Source organism: Phoenix dactylifera, chromosome 16 (genome assembly GCF_051530095.1).
Source record: "Phoenix dactylifera cultivar Ajwa chromosome 16, Ajwa_hap1_PhDact_Kaust_v1.1, whole genome shotgun sequence".
Lineage (NCBI taxonomy): Eukaryota > Viridiplantae > Streptophyta > Magnoliopsida > Arecales > Arecaceae > Phoenix > Phoenix dactylifera.
Genome location: NC_143205.1, coordinates 12838812 through 12854735, shown reverse-complemented (window position 1 = coordinate 12854735; position 15924 = coordinate 12838812). Strand labels below are relative to the sequence as shown.

At 38.9% G+C, this 15924-nt stretch overlaps 2 protein-coding genes across 3 annotated transcripts; both read left to right on the top strand.

The window, feature by feature from the left end:
• Nucleotides 1-559: 559 nt before the first annotated feature.
• On the top strand, nt 560-4719 carry LOC103723776 (transketolase, chloroplastic). Of its 2 annotated transcripts, XM_008814808.6 has the most exons (7): nt 560-1209; nt 2183-2273; nt 2396-2501; nt 2607-2889; nt 2978-3126; nt 3214-3367; nt 3472-4719. In XM_008814808.6, exons 1-7 carry the CDS (start codon nt 709-711, stop codon nt 4426-4428), a joined length of 2241 nt encoding a protein of 746 aa, XP_008813030.1. In that variant the 5' UTR covers nt 560-708; the 3' UTR covers nt 4429-4719. The 2 variants fall into 2 exon arrangements, with proteins under 2 accessions (XP_008813030.1, XP_026656039.1); XM_026800238.4 differs by having other exon boundaries at nt 613-1209; nt 2978-3367.
• Nucleotides 4720-8663: 3944 nt separating this feature from the next.
• Nucleotides 8664-15326, top strand: LOC103723775 (3-phosphoshikimate 1-carboxyvinyltransferase 2). The gene is made up of 8 exons (XM_008814806.4): nt 8664-9122; nt 9735-9976; nt 10096-10249; nt 13760-13974; nt 14075-14192; nt 14300-14510; nt 14680-14741; nt 14829-15326. The coding sequence occupies exons 1-8, from the start codon at nt 8778-8780 to the stop codon at nt 15045-15047; spliced, it is 1566 nt and encodes a 521-aa protein (XP_008813028.3). The 5' UTR covers nt 8664-8777; the 3' UTR covers nt 15048-15326.
• The last annotated feature ends 598 nt before the right edge of the window (nt 15327-15924 follow it).

Sequence of the window (15924 nt, the reverse complement as noted above, 5' to 3'; positions counted from 1 at the left end):
TTTTGATCCCGAGCAATTTCCAAATGCTTTGCATATTTTGGAACCCCCTATAGTTTTATACCGTTTCAAACACACCCTCTTGAATTTGAAATTAGCAAAATAGTGATATCCTACCAGATTCAGACAGTGGGAACTTACACACTGATAGCTATTGATACCTACTATATCAAATGTCCAATTACAAACAATCACAGTTGCAAATACCAAATGCCATTGAATCTAGCTATAAAGTTAAAGTAGAAAGCATAATTTTTTTTAGACTGATATATTTAACTAGTCTACAGTGAGAAGCATTATTTTTGTTATGAAATTTCAACGAGACCTTTCATTACTTGGAAGGCCGTCATGTATTCTACCGTGAATTTTTTGTATGGCACATATTCTATCCATATTAAAGCAGACGTCATAATCAATCACCATATAATATTGAATGGATGAATACAAATGGCTCTATCGATAGCCATTATGGTCAAACGAACACGAGGCAGCCATTTCCTACCCTCTTCCAACGGCCAGGATCTAATCTTTTTTAAATCCAACGGCAGAGGCTCCACTATTTGCTCATCCTCGAACGTACCGTCCAGAAGAACCCCGTCCCGCCGACGGGCCAATAAAACCTCAAACCTCTCGATTCCATCGCACCAACTCAAAAGCGAAGGGGAGACACAGAGGAGGCGGAGATAACTAGAGAGAGAGACAGGGCGAGCCATGGCCGCTTCCTCCTCCGTCACCGCCGCGCAGGCCCTCGTCGGCCGCGCCATCTCCGGCCACCCTTCCCCCTCCCCTTCCCACCCCGACCGTCTCGCCTTCGGGCTCAGCTCCCTCGCCGGCCGCGCCCTCAAGTCCCCTGCCGCCCCCCGTCTCCAGAACCGGCGCCCGCGGGCCGCCTCCAGGCCTCGCCGATCCTCCGTCACGAGGGCGGCGGCGGTGGAGACGCTGGAGGGGAAAGCCGCCACAGAGGCCCTGTTGGAGAAGTCGATCAACACGATCCGGTTCCTGGCCGTCGACGCCGTCGAGAAGGCCAACTCCGGCCACCCGGGACTCCCTATGGGGTGTGCCCCAATAGGCCACATCCTCTACGACGAGGTCATGCGATACAATCCCAAGAACCCCTACTGGTTCAACCGCGACCGCTTCGTGCTCTCCGCCGGACATGGGTGTATGCTCCAGTACGCCCTGCTTCACCTTGCCGGTTATGATAGCGTCAAGGTGAGCCGCCTGATCTCTTCATCTCCGAGTCTTGATTTCTAGATTTGATGCGTAGAAGGGCAAAAAGGACGGCAACCTTATGCTACTATGAGGCTTGTTTCTGGATTTGATGAATAGATTAGCAGGACAGATGGCAACTTGTTGCTAATCTCAGGCATATTTTCAGATTTGATGAGAATAAGAGCCAAAAAGACGGCAACTTGATGCTAGTCCGAGGCTTATTTCTCGATTCAATGAGTGAAATAGCAGGAAAGACGGCAATTTGATGTTCTTCTGAAGCTTATTTCTAGATTAGATGAGTAGAATGGCAGGAAAGATAGTTTTGGTCTTGTTCATTGTTTTTAAGGGTTCGGATCTATTCTTGGATTGAAGAATTAGGGTTTGTCATTTAATTTTTCACTCATGTTTTTGATTCTTGATTGGTAAAAAGAGGCATATCTCCCATGGGTTTGTCCAAAATTTGATTTTGATTACCTAATTTGTAGCTTTTGCTTTTGCTTTATTGAGAAGTCTCTCTTGATGCATATTTGTTCTCTTTCTTCTTTAGGACAAAAAAGTTTTGGGGTAGTTTGCTTTTACTCTGACAGAAGAAGGAACAGAACTAAGAAGGAGCCAAAGCAATATGCTTTTGTTGACACCTTTATGTATGTAATTTTGCTATGTGATATTTAACTGTCGGAGTTCAGATCTATTGTTGAACTCAGAGTGGATAGTTTCGTAAGTTCAGTTCATATAAGTCTCATATTGATCAAAAATTTTGTTCGATAACGTGGTTTCAGCAGCTCTATGCATTGATCTGGATTCATTGATATAGTGTTACTTGCGCTTTAAAATTTTGCTGATGTTTTTGATGCTTCAATTTGATATCTGAGGAGAAATAATTGGAACCTATGGTTTGAGTTCACTGATCTGGCGTTTGCTTTATCTCTAATCTTATGCTGAGGCTTTTGATGGTTACAATCTGATCTTTTAGGAGGAGGATTTGAAGGCTTTCCGGCAGTGGGGAAGCAAAACTCCTGGTCATCCTGAGAATTTCGAAACTCCGGGAATTGAAGTCACTACTGGTTTGCTTCCTGAACTGATCCTGAGGATTTCGTATTAGAGAATATAATGGTGGCAGCCCCTTCTTCCTTTCGTTTTATGTTAAAACGTTTCATTTTCTCTGGTGGTTGGTGGAATTGTGTAGGTCCTCTTGGTCAGGGTATTGCAAATGCTGTTGGATTGGCACTTGCTGAGAGGCACCTAGCTTCCCGCTTCAATAAGCCTGACATGGAGATTGTTGATCATTACACGTAACAACTCATATTCATTTTCTGCTGTATTCCATATTTCTTATTTATGTATCCATGTATGAAGAATTTATTCTTATGGCTAATTTGATATACCAATGGTCTTAGGTATGCTATACTTGGGGATGGTTGCCAAATGGAGGGCATTTCTAATGAAAGTTGTTCTCTTGCTGGGCACTGGGGTTTGGGGAAGCTGATTGCTTTTTATGACGACAACCACATTTCTATTGATGGAGACACAGAGATTGCATTTACTGAAGATGTAAATGCCCGTTTCGAGGCCCTTGGCTGGCACACTATCTGGGTGAAGAATGGTAACACAGGCTATGATGAAATCCGTGCTGCAATAAAGGAAGCAAAGGCTGTCAAAGACAAACCCACACTGATCAAGGTCTGTTAAAATTGCATAGTTATTCAAAAATAAAGCATGTGGTACTTCATTGTTGGTTAAAATCTTGTCGAATTACTGTTTTCTTCAGGTGACCACTACCATTGGTTTTGGGTCTCCAAACAAGGCGAATTCATATAGTGTACATGGAAGTGCATTGGGTGCTAAGGAAGTTGAAGCAACCAGGCAGAACCTTGGATGGCCTTATGAGCCCTTTTTTGTACCTGAAGATGTGAAGAGGTCTGCAAACTTTGTTAATGTCTTTTATTTGGCAGATAAATCTGAATCTTTTGTGGATAATGGACATACTGGATCTTTCATTTTCAGTCACTGGAGCCGCCATGCCCGGGAAGGTGCTGCTCTTGAAGCTGAATGGAATGCCAAGTTTGTGGAGTATGAGAAGAAATATAAAGAGGACGCCGCAGAGCTGAAGCAGATCATAACAGGAGATCTGCCTGCTGGATGGGAGAAGGCTCTTCCGGTGAATGTTTCATTTACTTTTACTGTCCATTCTCGATATTTAAAATGGAAGTAGCATCATATTTTGACATTTACCATTGGCACTTGTTACACTTTTTCTTGCAGACATACACACCTGAAAGTCCTGCGGATGCCACTAGAAATCTATCTCAGCAATGCCTCAATGCTCTTGCTAAAGTACTCCCTGGGTTCCTAGGAGGTAGTGCTGATCTTGCATCATCGAACATGACATTGCTGAAGATGTTTGGCGACTTCCAAAAGGACACACCTGAGGAGCGGAATGTCCGTTTCGGTGTTAGGGAACATGGAATGGGTGCCATATGCAACGGCATTGCCCTGCACAGCCCGGGTCTTATCCCTTACTGCGCTACTTTCTTTGTCTTCACGGACTACATGAGACCTGCCATAAGGATCTCAGCCTTGAGTGAGGCAGGAGTCATCTATGTGATGACACATGATTCTATTGGTCTTGGAGAAGATGGTCCCACCCATCAGCCCATTGAGCATCTGATTAGCTTCCGAGCCATGCCGAACATTTTGATGCTCCGCCCAGCTGATGGGAATGAGACTGCTGGGGCATACAAGGTTGCAATTCTCAACAGCAAGCGGCCGTCGATCCTTGCTCTCTCCCGTCAGAAGCTTCCTCAGCTTGCAGGAACATCAGCTGAAGGAGTTGAGAAGGGAGGATATATTATTTCAGACAACTCGTCTGGTAACAAACCAGATCTCATTGTTATGAGCACTGGCTCAGAATTGGAGATTGCTGCCAAGGCTGCAGATGAGCTGAGGAAGGAGGGGAAAACAGTCAGAGTTGTGTCACTTGTCTGCTGGGAGTTGTTTGATGAGCAATCTAATGAATACAAGGAGAGTATCCTCCCTGCTTCTGTGACTGCTAGAGTCAGCATTGAAGCAGGAGCCACTCTTGGGTGGGAGAAGTTCCTAGGGACCAAGGGCAAGGCTATAGGGATTGACCGATTTGGGGCAAGCGCTCCTGCTGGCCGGATATACAAGGAATTTGGTTTAACAGCGGAGAAAGTTATTGAAGCAGCCAAGTCTCTATAAGATCAGCTTGTCTGGGGTCCTTCCTCTCTCATGGTTGCAAGGAGAACCTAGATTCCAGAGCCTCGCTTCAACGAGTTAAGAGTACACAGGCGGGGAAGAAGCCAGCTTTGGCAGATTGAGTCTGGCATTTGGCCTGTAATAAAGCCTTCATATTTTCTGGAACATTTTCCATTTTATAATTCATGAAGTCGAGTCTTCTTCTTCGTCTAATTTAATCAAACAATTGCGTCTGATGGTTGCATCCAACTGTACTCTGTTAATTTATTAAATTTTGAATGCTTTCATAGAAAAGTCTTTGACGTGCAATTCTGAACCTTGACTTTTTAAACCTGCACTATCTTGTCTGTTTGGTCGTCAAGCAGTCATTTTTTCATACAGAATGTGTAGGTTGATGTTGGTGTTTTCAAGTTAGCTTCTTCCTTCCCTATGTTTGTGGTGTTTGAGGCATCCCTGTTGAAAGAAAGCTTTTGCAGCAGAATTTATTTGTCTTCAAATCAAGCTCTCTTTTTCCTTTCTTCACTCCCATGGTACTGTTTATCATTCTAAATATTCTTGCCAAGTATGCTTTTATGTTGTTGCAACCTTTAATGGGAACCTGAAGACATGGCTGTGGATGAACGGGACGGGGCTGATTGTTCTAATGGATAAAGTTGCGATGCAAGCCACGCAGAGAGGCTAGGATTGATCTGCATCCACAAAATGGCTTTCATTTGGGGACAGGCGTGAATACCTTTTCTGATGACTGACATCTATGGTTGGAAATTGGTGTCGATCTTCTCCATCCATCTTATCATCTTCTAGAGGAGTTGAGTTTCTCAGGAGTTGCTATCATCATCTTCTTTGAGTCGAGTTTCTCAGGAGTTGCTATCATCTTCTTTCTCTTCTTCTCATCCTCGAGTTTTCTTATACGCCATCTCATGAAGGGATAGGGGTTGTATCTTTCAGCGCAAGAAGTCCCTGCCTTCGCATGATCTCACTGTTGGATCGTGCAATTGTCACTTCAAGATTTGTGCAGGTGGATGCATGGAGGAGTTTGCAGTACTTTGAGATCTGTGCAGAGTGCTTTGGATATGGTACTCTAGATTGGCCTGCAATATGTTACGATTCTTATCAATTAGCTGGTTTACTCAATGTCAACCCTGAGAATGTCCACGATGAATTATGTGGAAATTATATAACAAGAAAACAACATAAAAACTTGGTCTGATATTAGCACAAGTTACTCAATGGACTTGGCTACTAGCGATGAGGGAGGATTTGAAAAAATTCTATCGTAAAATGCAAGCTTTTTGACTTGATTGAAAAGTAGTAAACTACTTTGGTCGGACTACAACATGGATTTGCTTGAGCATTTAAAAAGGAAATAGGTGAAAGGGAATATGAGAAAAAATCAAGTTACTTTATGAAGTCTTAGTGACCCTAATCTTAGATGGTATGTCCGGTGACCATTGGCTTTCTGAAAAGCCAAATTGATTAGATGAGCTCAAAGTGCATAAAAGAGTTGGGTCTCCTACTCACAGTTATTCCTTCTTGAGAAAAAAGGGAATATGAGAAAAAATCAAGTTACTTTATGAAGTCTTAGTGACACTAATCTTAAATGGTACGTCCGGTGACCATTGGCTTTCTGAAAAGCCAAATTGATTAGATGAGCTCAAAGTGCATAAAAGAGTTGGGTCTCCAACTCACAATTATTCCTGCTTGATTGCATGGTTGACATGTATATATTTGAACTCTGCCTATGGTCAATGTTCCACTCGCAAAGTGCAAATTTTAAGGGCTTGGGACTAGTAGAAAACATCAAAATTAGTTACCCGGTCTGATATGATCAGTGATTTGTTTAACCATGATAAAATGCTATAAATTAAGCACATTGTTGCTTATTTCTTAAATATGAAATTTTACTATAGCATGTGTGTAACATGCATTACATATATCAATGGACCATGGTACATCATATCATATCAAACCAGATGGTACGAGGCGTACTATAGCATATCGATTTGGTACCAGTACATGGTACAAAGGGCATGCCTATACTTGGTATGTCGAATGAGTCATTGGATCAAGTATACCGACATAGTGATAGAGTGGCACCGATACAAAATATGATACTGGGACATCATACCTGGCAATTAAGGGTGAAAGTAAATCGGATAATATTTGTTCGGATCTATTTTTGTATCCGAATCTATCTGAATATAGATAGAAATTTGAGCATCCGACTAATATCCATATCCGTAAAAAAAAGATATATATATATATATATATATATATATATATATATATATATATATATATATATATATATATATATATATATATATATATATATATATATATGTGGATAGAAAACTATCCTATCCGTATCCCAATATCCGATTCTATTAATAACCCCATTTAATTTTATATAATACTCATAAATTTTTAAGAAAAATAAATGACCGCATGAACATGCTACTACTTTGATTTATTATTTACTTAGTAATATCTTTAATTCTACGATCCTAAAGTTTAATTATCCAATTTATATCTATATTTATATTCATATTTTTGTTATCCGATTTGTATTCGTATCCTTTTAAAACAAATATAGATACAAATTTGTGCATCCGACTAACATTCTTATCCATATTTATATTCGTCAAACAAAATAAATATAGATATGAATATGCTAGTTTCTAATTGGATTTGAGCCCTACCTATAATGGATTGCTTACTAAAAATTATGCGATACCAGTATATGATATAAGAGGCGTATCGATACTCAGTACGTCAAACCAGCTATTGACAGAGTTTACGGATACAATAATAGAGTGGCAATGGTATAAAGTTCACCATCGAATAACAATGCACCTTACAATGAACTGCTTACTAAAAATTGTACATCAGTCGATCGAGTACACATCCGGGCCATCTACCACCAAACTTCTCATTGGTTGAATCTTTGCATACAAATAACATATTAGCAGACACCTAGATCAAGATTCTTTCAAGCCTTGGTCTTGTTTAAAAAGTTCACCTAAAACTGCCACCAACCCGCTAAGGAGTTAGGTAAGAGAGACCATGGACTTTGGGGTCTAAGACTCGGAGGTTGGTAAGCTATTAACCGTGGACGAGACACCACCAACCCAAACCCTCCCATGTGAACCCACTCACCATGTCCTCGAACTAACCCATTGTTCAAGGCTTCTACCAGTTTCCAACTACTCCTGGCATCACGTGCAGTGCACTGATTAAAAAAAATGTGCTACAACCTATCCTCCAATCATGTACGTCCACATAGACACATTTGTTCTTGTTTTCTTTGCATATACACCCTGATAATATTGCTATTTACAGAAATATATCTTAATTTGCGTTTCAAATGGTCCAACCCGGAAATAAAGTTTGAATAATATAAAAAGTAGACAAATACATGCATGTAATATTAAAAGGAAAAGTGAAGGTACCTATCGCACTCAGGCAGCACTATGCAAATAGTTTTCGTATCCTTTTTTTTCTTTCTAAACTCTTAGTTTAGAGCTACTGAAGTTCATATAACTAATGGGAATAAGGGCATTTCTATGCAAAATATAATAGTTTCGTGCACAAGGTGATAATTTTTTGACACTAAAATAAATACACTAAAAGAAAGAAATTCAAAAGTTTGAAAAAGCCATTTTGAAATTATTTTTTTTTATTCAAATATAACTACTTGATCAAAATGATTGAATAGTTTCATTTACATTAAGCGTCTTTATTTTTCAACTGCCATTATGTACCAATAAACTGTTGGTGGGTGGATACATCATCTTAAGGTAGAGTAGGTTTGGTAGAAATGAAAGTGAATCGAATAATATTCGCTCGAATTTATTTTTATATCCAAATTTATTTGGATATAGATCGAAATTTAAGTATCTAATTAATATTTGTAATTATATCTCTGAAAAAAATAGATATAAATATGGTTGGACAACTATTTGATCCATATCCAAATATCTGATTTTATTTGTAACTCTATTTAATTTTATATGACAATTATGAACTTAAAAAAATAAATAGCTATATGCTATAATTTAAATATTTGATTTATATTTATATTTATATCTATTTTTTAATATTTAATTTATGTCTATATTTATTTAAAATAAATATAAATATAAATTTTTATATTTGACTAATATTTATATTTATATTTATTTTATTAGACGAACATAAATATAAATATGATAGGCTACAAAATAAATATTCGAACCGATTTCGTCCCAGGGGTTGGTGAGGGACAACGACGACTACTTCAGTATTTCAGTCACCCAAAGAGCTCCTCTCTGTGAGAAGTCGGCGACCACCGAGAGCAGGGGGAGACAGAGATGGCGCAAGCAACCATGGTGCAGGGCCTGGAGGCTAACACCTCCCTCCTCCCTTCCCACCTCGACGGAGCGCAGCGGCCAGCGCCCCTCCGTTCTTCCCTCCGCCTTCGATCGGCATCCAAGCTCGGAGGCTTCGGCGCTCTGAGGACGGCGAGCAGTGGAAGGTCTGTCTCGTTCAAGGCTGCTCCTCTTAGGGCTTCGGCCTCCATCTCTACGGCCACTGAGAAGCCCTCGATGGCGACCGAGATCGTGCTGCAGCCGATCAAGGAGATCTCCGGGACCGTCAAGCTCCCCGGTTCCAAGTCTCTATCCAATCGGATCCTCCTCCTCGCCGCCCTTTCCGAGGTGAGATGATCGAAATAATTCTATTTCTGGTCTTGATTTGGATGCTTATTGTGGAAAGGTGAAACCTTTCTGTCTGTCGAGAGAGATTGGTTCTGGAATTTGGGGAAATACTATGTCTACGTTGACTGTTAAGGTTTTCTATTTTCCCATTTATTTGTCTTATCGTCTGGCTTTGCTATCCCTGTTGCCACGTGAAGCATCACTTTTCATTTTTTTTTTGAATTTTAAAAAACAACTTTTTAAGATAAAAGGTTAATCTGTTCAATCTTTTCTTTTATTTCTTTTTTCCCTATTATTACTTCATCTAGGTTTGTGGAATTTGCGTTAATTTTCCATTCTGGAGATGAATTCGTTCATAAATAAAATTAAGAATTAGGATAGATAGAGGAAATGAGAAATAATGTGTATTCTGAGACACAGTTTGGTCTGCATATGACTTTCGTTATCTATAATTATTCCTCCAGTGTTCTTAAACTGATTGTTTATAGAAAATCAAAATCGTATGCTTGGTACAAAATAGATAATTGGATATAGTCCATGTTTGGTTATGCTGCTGCTGCTGCTGCCCTTAAAATGGCATTGTCCTAAGTTCTCTCTTACATCTGTGATCAGGGAACTACTGTTGTAGACAATTTGTTGGATAGTGATGATGTTCGCTACATGCTTGCTGCTCTGAGAACCCTTGGCCTGCCTGTGGAAGACGACAGTGCAATGAAAAGAGCAACAGTTGTTGGTTGTGGCGGTCAATTTCCAGTTGGGAAAGATTCCAAAGAAGTTCAACTCTTCTTAGGAAATGCAGGAACTGCAATGCGTCCATTGACAGCTGCTGTTACTGCTGCTGGTGGAAATGCAAGGTACCACATTATCTTTTGGGATTAGATTAGGCTGATCTATGCTACATGTTGCTGTACTTTAGGTCAAATATCTAATTCACAATCACTCTAGCTGAAAATTTATCTGCTTCACATTCCAGTTACATACTTGATGGGGTGCCACGGATGAGGGAAAGGCCTATAGGAGACTTGGTTACTGGTTTGAAGCAGCTGGGTTCTGATGTTGATTGTTTCTTAGGCACTAATTGCCCTCCTGTCCGTGTTAATGCAATGGGAGGCCTTCCAGGTGGAAAGGTCAGTGTCATATTATCCTTATACTCACTTCTGTCTTGCTTTGAGGCTTCACTGTTCAGGGGAAGTAGTATCATCTATTTGTTGAGTGATTCCACTATCAAATACAACCTGAGCTTCTTCTGCTGTAATGAATGGTAATAATAAATTGATAATAGTGTGGTATGTATTACTGAACAACATGTCAAAGTGCATATATTTTGGCTAGAAGGTAAAAATAAATAAATAAAAAAACATTCCTAGTTTCCAATGCCAATAGATTTAACTTTTTATTTTTGTTCGGACACGCATGATCATAATGTTCTCTTTATAACATCATTCCAGTGGTCGGATAGCCCCTGACTTGAGTCTTCATATGGATCTGAGATAACTTGAGATGATTGTTAGCTGATGTACACCCCTTATTTTTTTCATGAAAGTAGTAGGGGCATGCTTGTTGCTGTGTGTTTCATATGTATTTTCTTCATCTACTCCTCGAGAACCTTCTTTGGTAGTGTTACTCTTCTCTTGTATAGGTACAACTTGCACTTTGCAAGCCTATAGTTTTTAACCCTTTTATTATCAGCATTTAAAAAAATGTTTAATTTTATTAGACAATGAATTTTTTTTGATCAATGCCTTGTAGACAGATTTCGCTGGAGCTATTCATATACTACTGGAAGGATTGAAATTACACTATTGGAAGGATTGAAATTGCAAGCAAATGTTCTAGTGGGCATTTAATCTATGAAACAATATTCAATTTTTAACAGTATGAATGATCACTTAGATTCAAGTATGTTGCACTACAATAGTGTTGAACTCTCATGTCCAACTTGCAGAATTCTTCTTAAACACATATTGGCAAGTCAGATACACATTAGAAACTTTCTCTGCATATTTTAGAGATGTTGGACAGCCTTATGAAGCTGCCAGCTGTCGATTGACCGAAATATCTTCTTCTCTCACCAGTTCAGCTCCATTTTAGACCGTATTTAGCAACGTACGCACTTCAACACTCATCCCTTTTGAGGTGTATGCCTCATAAAGTATCACATACAAAATGAGTCTTTTTCCAAAACCTTCTCTTTTTAGTCAATCATAGTGGTAGCCCCTGCATCATGTAGATGGTGAAATCGGTTTATTGCTTTCTTCATTTATCAATTTCAGCGGTTGATTGGTTTATAATCAAAATTTAGGGCTTTTAACAGAAGTTTTAGAGTATGGACCATGGTGTAAGTTGTAGCCTCTCATCCTTCCCCCCCTCTCTGATAATATGCTATAATAATACTGATAGGTTTTCTTTTTTGTTCTGGAACATATGAGATTAGAGCTGAAGGCTTGGCCAGGTCAGCATAAAATGTTTTCTTAGGAAGTTTGAGTTTAAATTCTTGGGAAGTGTAATTATGGATTTTGATTTTACAATCTATGGGTTGACATATTCTGGATTTTCCATTTCACTTTGTAGATTTTTTTTTCTTGATGTTCTGCATCCCATATTCAACCGATCTTTTTACTGATGAAGAAAAATTGTGCAACTTTAATTCCACATTAAATTTTTCTTTCCAGGATATAGTTGTTTTATATCTTTGAAAGAGAACGCTCCTATTCTGCAGTTATGTTTAAAATGTTTTTGTAGCGGAATGGGAAATTGAGAACTTTATCACTTTCCATGTATCTCGGAAGTGAAAAAAAATAAAATGGCTTTCCCGTTACAGATCAAATGTGAATGATGATTTTATCTTCTGTTGCCTCCCAACTTTTTCTTTAATGGCTTGCCACTTTTCCTTTTTTTTTCCTAGATAGTCCCCCTATTTCTCTCACCGTTTATAAAATGGTACCCAAATTTTCTTGAGAATTTATAATGAAAGCTCTCATCAAATTGTTCTTGTACTTTCTTTTAAAACTTATATGCACTTTGCTGAAATCAAGTGGAAATCTGAACTTCTTTGTCAACTCATTACGATGTCCGGTAACAACTTTAACCTAAATACCTTTCTGAAACTTAAATTATATAACAAAGAATGCTTCAAGCTAAATCAGTTCCAAACACAATGGAAACATGTCATGCTACATGGTTGACTTTTTCTGATCACTTGTGGAGTAGAATATTGGTGCTTATGAATTGGAATTCAGGATAGAAACAATATCGGCTTTTGTCTCTCTATCCCTTCAAACCTTTACCATTAACCATATCTTCAATTAAAAGAAAACTGAGTTTGGTTTTCTTATGTGATTCCTCATTTCTTGATTCTCTGATTTTCTAATTTTTCCCAGAGATTTCTCTGAATTGCAAAAAGAGCAACGCTATGCGGTCTCCACCCCGCCCCCCTCCAGATGTTGGAAACCAAAGTCCATTTTAGCTTCTACTCGTTCACGGACCTGTTTTTTTTTTTTTTTACATTTTAGCACCGTATATCCTTTTTCATAAAAGATAACAGTCTTCTTTATCCTGATTCCTGACTTTCAGACTTTCTCCTTTATCTAGTTATGCCGTCCACCTTTTCCTCTTATGAGATACGTAGCTGCTGCTACCCCTTCTTAACAATTTTCCACAAATAATAAAGTAGTATAATGCTTCTTACAGTAGTTTAGCAGTCAAATATGATCAAACATGACGTATTTGTCAGTTATCTGCAATTATTTTTTCTTTTATTTGGGGTAACTAGTAGTAACAATCTGTTGATTCTTTCTTTTTTTTTGCTTTTTTTAACTCTTTTCCATTATGTAAATAAATATATCACAATAATATTTGAAGTGTCCTCCCAGGCTCCATGTACTCATCTTGGTCTTCCTTGGTCCCTCCCTTTTCTGTGCCCTTTTATCGGAAAGTTTGATGACTTGCTGCAGGAGGCTGCCTTGTCCTTGTGGTGAACGAACAAACCATTTCAATCAAATGAATTTAACTTAGTTCTCAGGGCTTGTGACTAGTCCTACACGTTTGTCATCCTGCTTGAAAGTAACTAATTATCTAAATGTGAATGTTCTAGAGTAGCTCCACTAATAGCACTTAATGTTATCAAGGAAGTTTTCACTATGTACTTAGATCCTCCATGCCTAATTGATAATGGCTGCATTCGATTGTAACATATTGCGAAAATTCGAGCTCCTTGATAATTGGTTCATCCCATCTCTGATATTCCTAGTATTTTGCAAGATTTAACTGAACCATTAACTGTTTATCAAATATTCTTGCAATGGCTGCTTCTTGGACTGTCCCAGCAATAGATTTCTATACTTTGTTTCAAATACCAGAAGCCAGTATTTGAAATTCTTGTTCCCAGTTTTTCCTTTGTATCTTCAAAACTGCCGTGTTTTCTAAAGCTTCATTAAAGTATGCTGTTTGCCTTACTGTTTGAAGCATGAATTTACAAGCTTTATGATTGATAATAATTGCAACTTGGAGACTTCCCATTCTGTATCTAGTCTGTATATTCGTATTATCAACATATGTGCTGCCTTTTATACGAAAGATGTAGTCTGTATATAATTGGGAAGATCCATAAAGGGATGAACTTGGACCATTTTCTTCAGGTGAAACTCTCTGGATCCATCAGCAGTCAGTACTTGACTGCTTTGCTCATGGCAGCTCCCTTGGCACTTGGAGATGTGGAGATTGAGATCATTGACAAACTAATTTCTATTCCATATGTTGAAATGACTTTGAAATTGATGGAACGATTTGGTGTCACTGTGGAGCACTCCGATAGTTGGGACAAATTCTTGATCAAGGGTGGTCAAAAGTACCAGTGAGTTTAGAAATCTGAAGATTCACAATAAATCGATGATGATGCCGCTTCATAATTTTTTTCAACTTGAATCACTTTGCTGCATCCTAACCTGTTGCAGATCCCCTGGAACGGCTTACGTAGAAGGTGATGCATCGAGTGCTAGTTATTTCTTGGCAGGTGCTGCAGTCACTGGGGGTACTGTCACTGTCGAAGGTTGTGGTACAACCAGTTTGCAGGTATTAATAGTTATCTCTGTAGATCCTGAAGCATTTAGCCAACTGGTTGTTTCATTCTTTTGACAAGGGTGTTCCTGCTGTGTCTCTGTTTTGCCCTTATGATGTAGGGTGATGTGAAATTCGCAGAAGTTCTTGAGAAAATGGGAGCCAAGGTTACATGGACTGAGAACAGTGTCACTGTTACTGGTCCACCACGAGATCCTTCCAAGAGAAAAAACTTGCGTGCCGTTGATGTAAACATGAATAAAATGCCCGATGTTGCCATGACCCTTGCTGTTGTTGCGCTATTTGCGGATGGTCCAACAGCCATTAGAGATGGTAAGTTTTAGCTTGCACTCTTGCAAGCTTATAACTTGTTCATATAAATTGGTATCTGGAATCAGTTGGCAGTGATTTGGAAAGCAGTCATCTTATAGCTTCCCTTTCTTAAATTTATGTATCCATAGAATGTCTTATCTTTTATTATTATTATTATTTTTATTTTCAGTGGCCTCTTGGAGAGTCAAGGAGACTGAAAGGATGATTGCCATTTGTACGGAGCTTAGAAAGGTAAATACATTCTCTTTCCTCTAATATCTCTCTTTGTATCTCTCTCTTTCTCTCTCTATGACATTTGTTTCACCTCTGTGGATCTAGCTCGGAGCAATAGTGGAAGAAGGGCCTGATTACTGCGTGATCACCCCACCTGAGAGGTTGAATGTGACTGCAATTGACACGTATGACGATCACAGGATGGCGATGGCATTTTCTATCGCTGCCTGTGCTGATGTTCCTGTCACCATTAAAGACCCCGGCTGCACGCGGAAGACTTTCCCTGACTATTTTGATGTCCTGCGAAGGTTTACAAAGTATTGAGCCACTGATCTGCAAAAGAAGGTCGAGTTCAGAAACCCATTACATAACCTTCATGGATGGTATATGAGCAGCATTCTTGTTTTGTTGTAAAATAATATGGTCAATGTTGCCAGTGAAGGCTGTTCTTTTTGAAACATTTTTAGTTGTTTTGTCAGTGGTTTCCATCTTTTGTTAGTTCTATCCTTCCCAGCACTATACTTTTCATACATCAAGATGTAAAGTGTGCTCCCCAAAAGGAAATATGCAGGTCATCAATGGTTGATGCTAAGAGTTGCTTTACCCTGGTTTGTGTTCCAAGCATCACTAGTTTTTGTTATGCTGAAGCCCACATGACTATCAACTTAAGAGAACTTCACGCATCTGCAGCCACGCATACTTGCAGTTCCCGTTGAGGGACGCCATTTATGCTCAGATGATTATAGTTGGAGTTTTAGGTCTTATCACGTATGGTATGAAGGATATTGGTTCTATCAAAGCCAAGATGATCCTAAATCAAATTGCCATGCAAGCTACGGATGTTGTTATAGATCCAGACTCAAATCAATTGAAGCTGAACCACCATGTGTCAAGAAAATAAGTTCAATGCAGAGAAGGAACCTCATGTCTTCACACCAAGAAGACTGTCAAAAACAGACAGGACATTGTTGAATGCTAAGTAATCAAAAATCGACCTAGGAATCTTCTGATAATTTTTCTTGAACATATTTTATATAGAGAATGCAAATTTGTTTGCAGTTCAATATGAAAATTCTAAGTAATAACTTCTAAATAACTAAAGGTTTGGGAATTCTTATTCTATAAATTCCAAGCTCGTACGTCATGCAGAAATGACAAACATTTTTTAGGGATGCTATATGAAACTTGTTAAGTCAAAAAT

Bases quoted from the DNA above. Each gene is read 5' to 3' on its own strand.
- LOC103723776 (XM_026800238.4), top strand. From the start codon at position 709: ATGGCCGCTTCCTCCTCCGTCACCGCCGCGCAGGCCCTCGTCGGCCGC. The intron at 1,210-2,182 runs GTGAGCCGCCTG...CTGATCTTTTAG, and splicing joins CCGGTTATGATAGCGTCAAG to GAGGAGGATTTGAAGGCTTT. The intron at 3,368-3,471 runs GTGAATGTTTCA...TTTTTCTTGCAG, and splicing joins GATGGGAGAAGGCTCTTCCG to ACATACACACCTGAAAGTCC.
- LOC103723775 (XM_008814806.4), top strand. From the start codon at position 8,778: ATGGCGCAAGCAACCATGGTGCAGGGCCTGGAGGCTAACACCTCCCTC. The intron at 9,123-9,734 runs GTGAGATGATCG...ATCTGTGATCAG, and splicing joins TCCTCGCCGCCCTTTCCGAG to GGAACTACTGTTGTAGACAA. The intron at 13,975-14,074 runs GTGAGTTTAGAA...AACCTGTTGCAG, and splicing joins AAGGGTGGTCAAAAGTACCA to ATCCCCTGGAACGGCTTACG.